The following is a 14,300-nucleotide window of genomic DNA, read 5'->3' on the forward strand; positions in this document are numbered from 1 at the left end:
CTTAAAAATTGATTGTGAAAAAATAACAAAGATATGACAGTATGATGTACTTTACATTTAATTTGGGTAAACTGTTTTTGTCCCTTTTGCATGTCCTTATTTATCAACTGCATCCATTCATACACATATGAACAATATTGGCAATAACACACTAAATTGTCACCACACACAATTGCAATTGTAAAAGGTGATTTTTTTTTTTACCCCTTACTTTTGAAAATATAAAATAAATTCAGTCCGTTTTGGCTTGTCAAACGCAACAGGGGCTTACTTTTCTGAAAATGGTTCTAATTTCCCTGAAACATAACAACACATACTGTAAGCACATCTACGGCTGCATAAGGTGCACCTGGACAATGCAATCAATACAATAGTTTGTGATTACAAATATAATAATGTTTGATTGACTGTGTGAAACATGCTTTTGCCTTCATGATTCACAAGAGAGAAATACATCGACAATAATAAGCATATTGTTGAATTAATGCATTTTTGATTGCGTCAATCACAACTGAGCACTGCATTATAATACTTGTTTGGACATAATTGTGATACACTTATTGTATTGGATCTTGTTCAGGTGTGTATTTTGCACCGATATTAATAGAGAGAAAGAAATGTTGAATTAAATACTTCGCAGGTCAGTACAAAGAACATGATTTTCTTTATGAACACAATTATTGCATAACAAACAATCTTAGCAATGGTGTTGTTTTGATATGCATTTCAAGTTCAAATGGATCACATTAGAATATTTTGTATGTTTTAGAGCCACAAAGGAGGTTGTTAAATGTCCCCCATATAAATCAACTTAATTGTAATTTTCCCTTTTCTATCCCCCAACCACTCATTTATTATGATTCTATTGATGTGTGTGTGTGTGCGTGCGTGTTGGGGTGTGTGCATAGGTCTCCATGCATGTGTGTTGCGTTGTGTTTCTCCTGTATGAGGTTTGTACGATATTGTGTATACAACAAGTCTACTCTTCTGCTCCTGTGATTATTGTCAGTCCGGGTAGATGAGGAATCCGGAGAAGGTGCTGTACTTGTTTGTGTTGCCCCCGTGGACCTTTCCGCCATCCAGCTGCACACACACCTCGTCGCCCACGTCCAAGTGCAAGATCACACTGTTGGACGCGTAGTCGTAATTCTGATCGGCGTCCTGAGCGATGGCGCTGGCTCGTACCTGTCACCCGGCAAAGGACACGCGCATTAAACGGTTAGTTTTCGGCTAGAACTGAGCACACGTTCAAATGAATTCATCACTTTTTCAACAGCTCTGCGCGCTCAGCGGCTTCTTAAAATGAACCGTACGTCAATCTTCCGTCACCTTTTTGGTCACATTCAATTATTAAGCACTCTTGAACGACACGCTCATACTTAAGTATGACATTGTCGCCTTTTGAGATCAACGGTCATGGCGTATAAACAGATGGAAAGCTCGGTGACCTGTGACCCCCAGAGATGGACTGAGAACACAGATGTTCTTTTTTTTATTGATCTGCTATGGTAGGGGCTTGGGGGCGGAGATCTGATTGGGATTTGGAGATAAGCGACATCGCCGGGGACAACAAGAGCGGAGGAGAGCAGCAGCATCACTAGCGCAGCGGCTATTGACCCGTCGCTTACAGTGTGATCCTATAGTCCCGCTCGATAGGCATGATATTGAGTGGTCGCTACCAAAGCCAGACAGCTTTTCCATTTGCATGCCGTGCGCGAGCTGGGGCTTATTGACCCAGAGGCAGTGGATCTTTACTTGTTTGCTAACACATTTAATTGGGTTTACTCTTTCTTGATGTTTAAGTACACATGCCTCGATTGAGGGGGAAACTGGATTTCTGTTAGTGTGCTATAAGGGTAACAACAAACATGCTGTTGCATTCAAGGCATTCCGTGTGGAAAAAATTGTGAGAATAGGCCAGCACTAGTACACAATTTGAAGAGTTCTGGCCTTTTGCGACAAAATCTCTTTTGGAACATTTCCCACACTGCCGAAATGAAATGAAGTGAGAGAGAGTAATAATTGGGGCAGGAGATTTTAAACCATTCTTTCTTTGATGTGTTCTTTATTTCTATTCTACTTCAGCTCCTGCAGCTAGCACAAGTGACATCATGTGACGGCTTGATTACAATTTCAGTGTCCCGGCTCCCCCATATTGGTCAGTGGACTGGTGATTTAAATCTTGTTTCTCTCTCTCATCGACAAACACAGCATGTAGCCTGTGCAAGAGGGAGTAAGCTAGTTACATTTATTGTATTTTACGTTTGATCTTATCTGCAACACTTTGTTACAACTGCAGTTTTGTTTTGTTTTTTGTTTTTTGTTTTTTAAGTAAATAGTTGAGTCTGGGCGGCACGGTAGTTGAGTGGTTAGCACATCCGCCTCCCAATGCTGAGGACTCAAGATCAAGTCCAGGCTTTGGCCTTCCTGGGTGGAGTTTGCATGTTCTCCCCGAGCCCGTGTTGGTCTTCTCCGAGTACTTCTGTCTCCTCCCACATTCCAAAGACATGCATGGCAGGTTAATTGGGTGCGCTGAAGTGTCCCTAGGTGTGCGTGAGTGTGAGTGGTTGTTTGTCTCTGTGTGCCCTGCAATTGGCTGTAAACCAGTTCAGGCTGTACCCTGCCTACTGCCCAAAGCCGGCTGGGATAGGCTCCAGCACCTCCCTGAGACTCTTGTGAGGAGTGAACGGTTAAAAGGATGGATGGATGGATGGATGAATTGAGTCTATATGTCTGAACGTGAGTGCTTGTGTCTCTACATGCACACTGTGATTGGCTGGCTACCAATGCAGAGTAGACCCCTTCTCTCACCCAAACTCAGTTGCGATCTTAATGAGTAGTGCAGATGGAAAGTATCTTACACACCGATGACAAGAAAATGAAGAGCGATACAAATGAAATTAAGACTTTGAAATTTGCAAGTGCCTCTGGGAAGCCGCGCATAGCATTTATAAGTGCAAGACACCATAAGTAGCACATTCTCTAATATCAGAATGTAACGGCGAGAGATGAAAGTAAGAGTTTCACCGAAATATCATTCAGTCTGCACAGAAAAGTGTGGATCAGGAAAGTGTTTTAAAACAATAAAGCGGCTAAATGTTGAGTGGAGCAAATGAAAGCTTGCCTGACCACAATGCTGCATTGGTAGGCCCATGCAAATATGAGTCAAGATACAGGATATCAAATTGGATGTTATTTGGAGTGTGAAAGAGGATGAGCTCAGGGCACAGTGTGTTGGTTAGCTTGGTTGTTTTAGTTAATGAAAACGAATGAAATGTCTATAATTAAAATTGAAAAAAAAAACGAAAAACTTTTTTTAACAAACGGTTCATCAATGGATGGATGGATGAATGGACAGATGGAAAATAAAAATGAAAGTGCTTAAGAAAAACAAAAACGAAATTAAATTTCAATTCAACATTTAGAAAACTAAAGCCAACTATATAGCAAAAGTGTCCTTTGTTGTCATTTAATTTAAAATATGAGCTTTCGGGGTTTATTTTATTTGTATGTTTTGTGATACTTTATGGCTGTATAAGAGTACAGAAGAAGAAAGGTCAAACAATGGTTTGGGAATTGTAGTTTACTTCATTACGCAATGCTAATTGTGACTTTTTTTTCTTTTTTTTTTTATTTTGGGGGGAGAAAAAAAATGATGAAAATAAACAAACCTGCTTTAAAAACAAAAAAAAAACAAAAAACTAGAGCTGCGAGCAGCTATAAAGGGCCCTCGCAGCCCGGGCCACGTTGGGGTACTTGCACATTGGAAGCAGAATTTCTTTGACAATGCCATGATAAACCTTTACATTTGGATTTTTTTTTTTTTTTTTTTTTTTTTTTTTTGCCAGGTGTGATGAGTGTGTCAAGCTCAATGGGTTTTGGTGATTGTTAAGATCTGCAAAAATCAGCGTCTTTTTTTTTATTTTTAGGCAATGAATTGCCCTGATTGGTATTTTTTGCAAAAGTACATTTACACATCATCGCTCGTACTCATTGCACAATGTTGCTTTTGTTGTCCATAGAGGCGATAAAAAAAAAATGAAACTAAATAAAATAGTACATATGTTTGGATCGGTCTGATGCCAGTGAACATATTTAGTGGTGGAAAGTAAAAGAATATTCATAAATGACTTAGTTATCACACTTACAATGAGTTTAAAATTTTTGTAAAAATACCGTAAGTGAGGCATTTTTTTTATGACTCAAGGACTAGGTGGCGCTGTATTTACAACTGAATTTTGTCATAGAGATACCTTCAGGCCTTGACTATAAATATACATTTCAAGTATGGGATTTTTTGGAGCATGTACCTGGGAATTATTAAGCATATCCTTCATTCACGACATTGCTTTTAATGTCCATAGAGGCTATCAAAAATCAATAAAACTAAATAACAAAAATATGTATGTTTGGTTAGGTCTGATGCCAGTGAGCATTTTGAGTGGTGGAAAGTACAAGAATATTCATAAATGACTTAGTTATCACACTGAGAATGAGTTTACATTTTTTGTACAAAATACCGTAAGTGAGGTATTTTTTTTTTCATTCCTCAAGGGCTAGGTGGCGCTGCATATATAACTGAATGTTGTCATAGAGATAGCTTCAGGCCTTAAATATTAACATACATGTCAAGTTTGGGATTTTTTGGAGCATGTACCGGGGAGTTATTAAGCATATCCTTTTTCATTGCGAAACACAAAATTTGATGCTCCGTCCTCATCATATAGTATTCCGAAAGTCAAGATTTTTCCCACTGTCGTTGGCTCAGGTCTTGACATGGTCCAAGTCAAGTCTGAAGTCAGTCGGATGAAACGTGTAGGAGAAGTGGGCAAAAGTATGCCCCCTGTAAATGTGCTAAAATCGTAAAAAATGGGACATTCAAAAATCCGTAGCTCGCTTCCTGTTCATTTTAGCACATGGGTCCAAGAGACTTTTTTGTAGGTCTTGGGCTCCCTCATACACCTAAAAATTTCCAAAGATCTTGCTTCAACGTACAAGCGGGGCTGCTTAGTTAAAAATTTCTAGGGGGCGCTATTGAGTCATTTTTGTAAAAATAGCACAATACATGATAAAATATTACTCATTTTACCAGGCCAGATGTGTGTGCCAAGTTTCATGACTTTCTGTGCATGTTTAGACCCTCAAAATCGGCGTTGTTTTCTTGGCGAACAGTGCTTTGCCACGCCCACAGCGTTTCGCGAAAACTCACAAACTTCGTGTTGTGACATCATGAAGGCCGAAACCCTCTTCTGAACAAATATGAGGTAGGTCCAGTTAACGTGTTTGGAGAAAAACGTTGAAGAAAATTCATAAGAAAAAAAAATTCCACTAGGTGGCGCTATAAGTAAGATGAAATATAAGTTCGTAGATGTCTTAAGGCCTGGACTCTCATCAATTGTGTGAAATTTTGAGAAGATAGGATCATCTGGGTCAAGTTAAAGCAACTTTTATTGTCACGAAAAGTTTTCAGATTTTGCGGCACCGTAACGGCCACGCCCTTTGGCGAAAAGTTACAATATTCGGTGTGGGGCATGATCAACATCTTAAGGCTTTTCTGACCAATTCTCAACTGGATCCCTTCAACGAGCTCGGCACAGTAGCTAAAAACGTAAAGTATGACATTTATTGTCACCACTAGGTGGTGCTAAATGTATAACTGAATTTTATTATATAGATGTTTTCAGGCCGTGACTATTAAGTTGCATGAGAAGTTTGAGATTTTTTGGAGCTTGTACATGGGAGTTATTAAGCATTTTGTCTTTCTGGACAAATGAAATTTGAAAGGCAATTTTTGATGCCCCGCCCCCGTCACATAGTATTTCAAATAGTCAAGATATTTTGCCCAGTTGTTGTCTCAGGTCTTGAGATGATACATGCCAAGTTTGAAGTCAATTGGATGAAAAATGTTTGCAAAGGGGGGAAAAGCATGACCACAGTGAATGTGCCAATATGGGCCAAAATTGGACATTCAAAAATTCATAGCTCACTTCCTGTACATTTTAGGAAATGGCTTCCACTGACTTTTTTGTGCGTCTCAGGGTGCTACACGTGCCTGCCAATTTTCGTAGCTCTACGTCAAACGGGCCGGGATTGGTTTTTATTTTTCTACGCTAGGTGGCGCTATAGAGTCGCGTTGTTATGACAACTTCATAATATCAAATTTTTCGCCGGACCCGAAGAGATTGCAAAGTTTGGTGAGTTTTCGTAAATGTTTAGGCCCTCAAAAATACGATCGTTTGCGGAGAATAAAGAAGAAGAAGAAACGGAACTAGAGCTGCGAGCAGCTATAAAGGGCCCTCGCAGCCCGGGCCACGTTGGGGTCCTTGCACGTTGGGGTACTTGCACGTTGGGGTACTGGCACGTTGGGGTACTGGCATATTGGAAGCAAAATTTCTTTGAAAATGGCATAATAAACGTTTACATGTAGAATATTTTTTTTTCCAGTGTCTGTCAAGCTCAACGGATTTTGGTGATTGTTAAGACCTGCAAAAATCAGCGTCCTTATTTATTTTTAGGCAATGAGTTGCCCTGATTGGTATTTTTTTGTAAAAGTGTATATACACATCATCGCTCGTTGTACTCATTGCACAATGTTTACTTTTATTGTCCAAAGGGGCAATCAAAAATGAATAAAACAAAATGGAAACGTACATACGTTTGGATCGGTGTGAAGCCAGTGAACAATTTGAGTGGTGGAAACTAAAAGAATATTCATAAATGACTTAGTTATCACACTTAGAATGAGTGTACATTTTTTGTACAAAATACCGTATGTGGGGTATTTTTTTAATTTTTTTTATATAAGCCTCAACGGCTAGGTGGCGCTGTATTTATAACTGAATGTTGTCATAGAGATACCTTCAGGCCTTGATTATAAGCATACATGTCAAGTGTGGGATTTTTTGGAGCATGTATCGGGGAGTTATTAAGCATATCCTTTTTCAGTGCGAAACACAAATTTTGATGCCCCGCCCTCATCATATAGTATTTCCAAAAGTCAAGATTTTTCCGTCTGTTGTTGGCTCAGGTCTTGGCATGGTCCAGGTCAAGTCATAAGTCAGTCGGATAAAACGTGTAGGAGAAGTGGGCAAAAGTATGCCCTCTGAAAATGTGCAAAAATCGTAAAAAATGGGACATTCAAAAATTCGTAGCTCACTTCCTGTTCATTTTAGCATATGGGTCCAAGAGACTTTTTTGTAGGTCTTTGGCTCCCTCATACACGTAAAAATTTTCGTAGATCTTGCTTAAACGTACAATCGGGGCTGCTTCGTTAAAAATTTCTAGGGGGCGCTATTGAGTCATTTTTGTAAAAATAGCACAATCAACAATAAAATATTGTTCATTTTACCAGGCCAGATGTGTGTGCCAAGTTTCATGAGTTTCTGCGCATGTTTAGACCCTCAAAACTGGCGTTGTTTTCTTGGCGAACAGTGCTTAGCCACGCCCACAGCGATTCGCGAAAACTCACAAACTTCGTGTTGTGACATCATGAAGGCCGAAACCCTCATCTGAGCAAATATGAGGTTGGTCCAGTTAACGTGTTTGGAGAAAAACGTAGAAGAAAATTCGTAAGAAAAAAAATTGCCACTAGGTGGCGCTATCAGTAAGATGAAATATAAGTTCATAGATGTCTTTTGGGCTGGACTCTCATCAAATGTGTGAAATTTTGAGAAGATAGGATCATCTCGGTCAAGTTAATGCAGCTTTTATTTTCACGAAAAATCTTCAGATTTTGCGTCACCGTAGCGGCCACACCCTTTGGCGAAAAGTTACAATATTCGGTGTGGGGCATGATCAACATCTTTAGGCTTTTCTGACCAACTTTCAAATGGATCCCTTCAACAAGCTCAGCACAGTAGCTAAAAACGTAAAGTATGACATTTATTGTAACCACTAGGTGGCGCTATATGTATAACTGAATTTTATCATATAGATGTTTTCAGGCCGTGACTATTACGTTGCCTGAGAAGTTTGAGATTTTTTGGAGCTTGAACATGGGAGTTATTAAGCATTTGCTCTTTCTGGACAAATGAAATTTTAAAGGCAATATTTGATGCCCCGCCCCCGTCATATAGTATTTCAAAAAGGCAAGATGTTTTGCCCAGTTGTTCTCTCAGGTCTTGAGATGATAAATGCCAAGTTTGAAGTCAATTGGATGAAAAATGTTTGCAAAGGGGGAAAAAGCATGACCACAGTGAATGTGCCAAAATAGGCCAAAATTGGACATTAAAAAATTCATAGCTCACTTCCTGTACATTTTAGCTACATGGTCCCAATAGACTTTTTTGTGCGTCTCGGGGTGCTACACGTGCCTGCCAATTTTTGTGGCTCTAGCTCAAACGTGCCGGGCTTGGTTTTTATTTTTCTACGCTAGGGGGCGCTATCGAGTCGCATTGTTATGACGACTTAATAATATCAAATTTTTCGCCGGGCCTGAGGAGTGTACAAAGTTCGGTGAGTTTTCGTGAATGTTTAGGTACCCAAAATCGCGATCGTTTGCGGAGAATAAAGAAGAAGAAGAAGAAGAATAATAATAACTAGAGCTGCGAGCAGCTATAAAGGGCCCTCGCAGCCCGGGCCACGTTGGAGTCCTTGCACGTTGGGGTACTTGCACGTTAGGGTACTGGCACGTTGGGGTACTGGCATATTGGAAGCAAAATTTCTTTGAAAATGGCATAATAAACGTTTACATGTAGAATATTTTTTTTGCCAGTGTGTGTCAAGCTCAATGGGTTTTGGTGATTGTTAAGACCTGCAAAAATCAGCGTCCTTTTTTATTTTTAGGCAATGAGTTGCCCTGATTGGTATTTTTTGTAAAAGTGTATATATACATCATCGCTCGTTGTACTCATTGCACAATGTTACTTTTATTGTCCAAAGGGGCAATCAAAAATGAATAAAACAAAATGGAAACGTACATACGTTTGGATCGGTGTGAAGCCAGTGAACAATTTGAGTGGTGGAAACTAAAAGAATATTCAGAAATGACTTAGTCATCACACTTAGAATGAGTTTACATTTTTTTGTACAAAATACCGTATGTGGGTTTTTTTTTTTATATAAGCCTCAAGGGCTAGGTGGCGCTGTATTTATAACTGAATGTTGTCATCGAGATACCTTCAGGCCTTGATTATAAGCATACATGTCAAGTGTGGGATTTTTTTTGGAGCATGTACCGTGGAGTTATTAAGCATATCCTTCATTCACGATATTGCTTTTAATGTCCACAGAGGCTATCAAAAATAAATAAAAATATATATATGTTTGGATAAGTCTGATGCCAGTGAACATTTTGAGTGGTGGAAACTAAAAGAATATTCATAAATGACTTAGTTATCACACTTAGAATGAGTTTACATTTTTTGTACAAAATACCGTATGTGGGGTATTTTTTTTTTATGCCTCAAGGGCTAGGTGGCGCTGCATATATAACTGAATGTTGTCATAGAGATAGCTTCAGGCCTTGACGATAAACATACATGTCAAGTTTGGGATTTTTTGGAGCATGTACCGGGGAGTTATTAAGCATATCCTATTTCAGTGCGAAACACAAATTTTGATGCCCCGCCTTCATCATATAGTATTTCGAAAGGTCAAGATTTTTCCCCCTGTCGTTGGCTCAGGTCTTGACATGGTCCAGGTCAAGTCTTAACTCAGTCAGATGAAACGTGTAGGAGAAGTGGGCAAAAGTCTGCGCCCTGTGAATGTGCAAAAATTGTCAAAAATGGGACATTTAAAAATTCGTAGCTCACTTCCTGTTCATTTTAGCATATGGGTCCAAGAGACTTTTTTGTAGGTCTTGTGCTCCCTCATACACCTAAAAATATTCGTTGTTCTTGCTTAAACGTACAACCGGGGCTGCTTCGTTAAAAACTTCTAGGGGGCGCTATTGAGTCATTTTTGTAAAAATAGCACAATCAACAATAAAATATTGCTCATTTTATCAGGCCAGATGTGTGTGCCAAGTTTCATGAGTTTCTGCGCATGTTTAGACCATCAAAACTGGCGTTGTTTTCTTGGCGAACAGTGCTTAGCCACGCCCACAGTGATTCGCGAAAACTCACAAACTTTGTGTTGTGACATCATGAAGGCCGAAACCCTCATCTGAGCAAATATGAGGTTGGTCCAGTTCACGTGTTTGGAGAAAAATGTACAAGAACATTCGTAAGAAAAAAAATTGCCACTAGGTGGCGCTATCAGTAAGATGAAATATAAGTACGTAGATGTCTTTAGGGCTGGACTCTCATCAAATGTGTGAAATTTTGAGAAGATTGGATCATCTCGGTCAAGTTCATGCAGCTTTTTTTGTCACGAAAAATCTTCAGACTTTGCGGCACCGTAGCGGCCACGCCCTTTGGCGAAAAGTTAAAATATTCGGTGTGGGGCATGATCAACATCTTAAGGATTTTCTGACCAACTTTCAACTGGATCCCTTCAACGAGCTCAGCGCAGTAGCTAAAAACGTAAAGTATGACATTTATTGTTACCACTAGGTGGTGCTATATGTATAACTGAATTTTATCATATAGATGTTTTCAGGCCGTGACTATTACGTTGCCTGAGAAGTTTGAGATTTTTTGGAGCTTGAACATGGGAGTTATTAAGCATTTGCTCTTTCTGGACAAATGAAATTTTAAAGACAATATTTGATGCCCCGCCCCCATCATATAGTATTTCTAAAAGGCAAGACTTTTTGCCCAGTTGTTCTCTCAGGTCTTGAGATGATAAATGCCAAGTTTGATGTGAATTGGATGAAAAATGTTTGCAGAGGGGGAAAAAGCATGACCACAGTGAATGTGCCAAAATAGGCCAAAATTGGACATAAAAAAATTCATAGCTCATTTCCTGTACATTTTAGCTACATGGTCCCAATAGACTTTTTTGTGCGTCTCGGGGTGCTACACGTGCCTGCCAATTTTCGTTGCTCTAGCTCAAACGTGCCAGGCTTGGTTTTTATATTTCTACGCTAGGGGGCGCTATAGAGTCGCGTTGTTATGACGACTTCATAATATAAAATTTTTCGCCGGGCCTGAGGAGTGTGCAAAGTTTGGTGAGTTTTCGTGAATGTTTAGGTCCTCAAAAATGCGATCGTTTACGGAGAAGAAGAAGAAGAAGAAGAAGAAGAAGAATAATAATAACTAGAGCTGCGAGCAGCTATAAAGGGCCCTCGCAGCCCGGGCCACGTTGGGGTACTTGCACGTTGGGGTACTTGCACGTTGGGGTACTGGCACGTTGGGGTACTGGCAAGTTTAGGTACGGCACATTGGAAGCAGAATTTCTTTGAAAATGGCATGATAAACCTTGACATGTGGATTTTTTTTTTTTTTGTAAAAATACCGTTTAGTTGGTGTATTTTTTTTATGCCTCTAGGGCTAGGTGGCGCTGTATATATAATGGAATGTTGTCATAGGGATACCTTCAAGCCTTGACTCTAAACATATATGTCAAGTGTGGGATTTTTTTGGAGCATGTACCGTGGAGTTATTAAGCATATCCTTCATTCACGATATTGCTTTTAATGTCCATTAGAGGCTATCAAAAATAAATAAAAAAGTACATGTTTGGATAAGTCTAATGCCAGTGAACATTTTGAGTGGTGGAAAGTAAAAGAATATTCATAAATGACTTAGTTATCACACTTAGAATGAGTTTACATTTTTTGTACAAAATACCGTATGTGGGGTATTTTTTTGTTTTGCCTCAAGGGCGAGGTGGCGCTGCATATATAACTGAATGTTGTCATAGAGATACCTTCAGGCTTTGACTATAAACATACATGTCAAGTTTGGGATTTTTTGGAGCATGTACCGGGGAGTTATTAAGCATATCCTTTTTCAGTGCGAAACACAAATTTTGATGCCCCGCGCTCATCATATAGTATTTCCAAAAGTCAAGATTTTTCCGTCTGTTGTTGGCTCAGGTCTTGGCATGGTCCAGGTCAAGTCATAAGTCAGTCGGATAAAACATGTAGGAGAAGTGGGCAAAAGTATGCCCCCTGAAAATGTGCAAAAATCGTCAAAAATGGGACATTCAAAAATTCGTACCTCACTTCCTGTTCATTTTAGCATATGGGTCCAAGAGACTTTTTTGTAGGTCTTTGGCTCCCTCATACACGTAAAAATTTTCGTAGATCTTGCTTAAACGTAGAATCGGGGCTGCTTTGTTAAACATTTCTAGGGGGCGCTATTGAGTCATTTTTGTAAAAATAGTACAATCAACAATAAAATATTGTTCATTTTACCAGGCCAGATGTGTGTGCCAAGTTTCATGAGTTTCTGCGCATGTTTAGACCCTCAAAACTGGCGTTGTTTTCTTGGCGAACAGTGCTTAGCCACGCCCACAGCGATTCGCGAAAACTCACAAACTTCGTGTTGTGACATCATGAAGGCCGAAACCCTCATCTGAGCAAATATGAGGTTGGTCCAGTTAACGTGTTTGGAGAAAAATGTACAACAAAATTCGTAAGAAAAAAAATTGCCACTAGGTGGCGCTATCAGTAAGATGAAATATAAGTTCGTAGATGTCTTAAGGGCTGGACTCTCATCAAATGTGTGAAATTTTGAGAAGATAGGATCATCTCGGTCAAGTTCATGCAGCTTTTATTGTCACGAAAAATTTTCGGACTTTGCGTCACCGTAGCGGCCACGCCCTTTGGCGAAAAGTTACAATATTCGGTGTGGGGCATGATCAACATCTTAAGGCTTTTCTGACCAATTTTCAACTGGATCCCTTCAACGAGCTCGGCACAGTAGCTAAAAACGTAAAGTATGACATTTATTGTTACCACTAGGTGGCGCTATATGTATAACTGAATTTTATCATATAGATGCTTTCAGGCCGTGACTATTACGTTGCCTGAGAAGTTTGAGATTTTTTGGAGCTTGAACATGGGAGTTATCACACTTAGAATGAGTTGACATTTTTTGTACAAAATACCGTATGTGGGGTATTTTTTTTTCACGCCTGAAGGGCTAGGTGGCGCTGCATATATAACTGAATTTTGTCATAGAGATACCTTCAGGCTTTGACTATAAACATACATGTCAAGTTTGGGATTTTTTGGAGCATGTACCGGGGAGTTATTAAGCATATCCTTTTTCAGTGCGAAACACAAAATTTGATGCCCCGCCCTCATCATATAGTATTTCCAAAAGTCAAGATTTTTCTGCCTGTAGTTGGCTCAGGTCTTGACATGGTCCAGGTCAAGTCTAAAGTCAGTCGGATGAAATGTGTAGGAGGTGGGCAAAAGTATGCCCCCTGAAAATGTGCAAAAATCGTCAAAAATGGGACATTCAAAAATTCATAGCTCACTTCCTGTTCCTTTTAGCACATGGGTCCAAGAGACTTTTTTGTAGGTCTTGGACTCCCTCATACACCTAAAAATTTTCGTAGATCTTGCTTAAACGTACAATCGGGGCTGCTTCGTTAAAAATTTCTAGGGGGCGCTATTGAGTCATTTTTGTAAAAATAGGACAATACATGATAAAATATTGCTCATTTTGCCAGGCCAGATGTGTGTGCCAAGTTTCACGAGTTTCTGCGCATGTTTAGACCATCAAAACTAGCGTTGTTTTCTTGGCGAACAGTGCTTAGCCACGCCCACAGCGATTCGCGAAAACTCACAAACTTCGTGTTGTGACATCATGAAGGCCGAAACCCCCATCTGAGCAAATATGAGGTTGGTCCAGTTAACGTGTTTGGAGAAAAATGTACAAGAAAATTCGTAAGAAAAAAAATTGCCACTAGGTGGCGCTATCAGTTAGATGAAATATAAGTTCGTAGATGTCTTTAGGGCTGGACTCTCATCAAATGTGTGAAATTTTGAGAAGATAGGATCATCTCGGTCAAGTTCATGCAGCTTTTATTGTCACGAAAAATCTTCAGACTTTGCGTCACCGTAGCGGCCACACCCTTTGGCGAAAAGTTACAATATTCGGTGTGGGGCATCATCAACATCTTAAGGCTTTTCTGACCAATTTTCAACTGGATCCCTTCAACGAGCTCAGCACAGTAGCTAAAAACGTAAAGTATGACATTTATTGTAACCACTAGGTGGCGCTATATGTATAACTGAATTTTTTCATATAGGTGTTTTCAGGCCGTGACTATTACGTTGCCTGAGAAGTTTGAGATTTTTTGGAGCTTGTACATGGGAGTTATTCAGCATTTGCTCTTTCTGGACAAATGAAATTTTAAAGGCAATATTTGATGCCCCGCCCCCGTCATATAGTATTTCGAAAACGCAAGATTTTTTGCCTAGTTTTTCTCTTAAGTCTTGAGATGATAAATGCCAAGTTTAA

General features: G+C 39.6%; 1 protein-coding gene across 1 annotated transcript in view; it reads right to left on the reverse strand.

Annotated features, from left to right (window-relative positions):
• c1ql4a (complement component 1, q subcomponent-like 4) overlaps nt 1-14,300 on the reverse strand; it is a 33,846-nt gene continuing 19,546 nt past the window's right edge. Inside the window, exon 2 of the mRNA XM_077513000.1 lies at nt 1-1,185. Within this exon, the coding sequence (XP_077369126.1) occupies nt 1,006-1,185 (180 nt within the window). The 3' untranslated portion in view covers nt 1-1,005. The remainder of the gene's footprint in view (nt 1,186-14,300) is intronic.

Source organism: Festucalex cinctus, chromosome 2, assembly GCF_051991245.1.
Source record: "Festucalex cinctus isolate MCC-2025b chromosome 2, RoL_Fcin_1.0, whole genome shotgun sequence".
Taxonomy (NCBI): domain Eukaryota; kingdom Metazoa; phylum Chordata; class Actinopteri; order Syngnathiformes; family Syngnathidae; genus Festucalex; species Festucalex cinctus.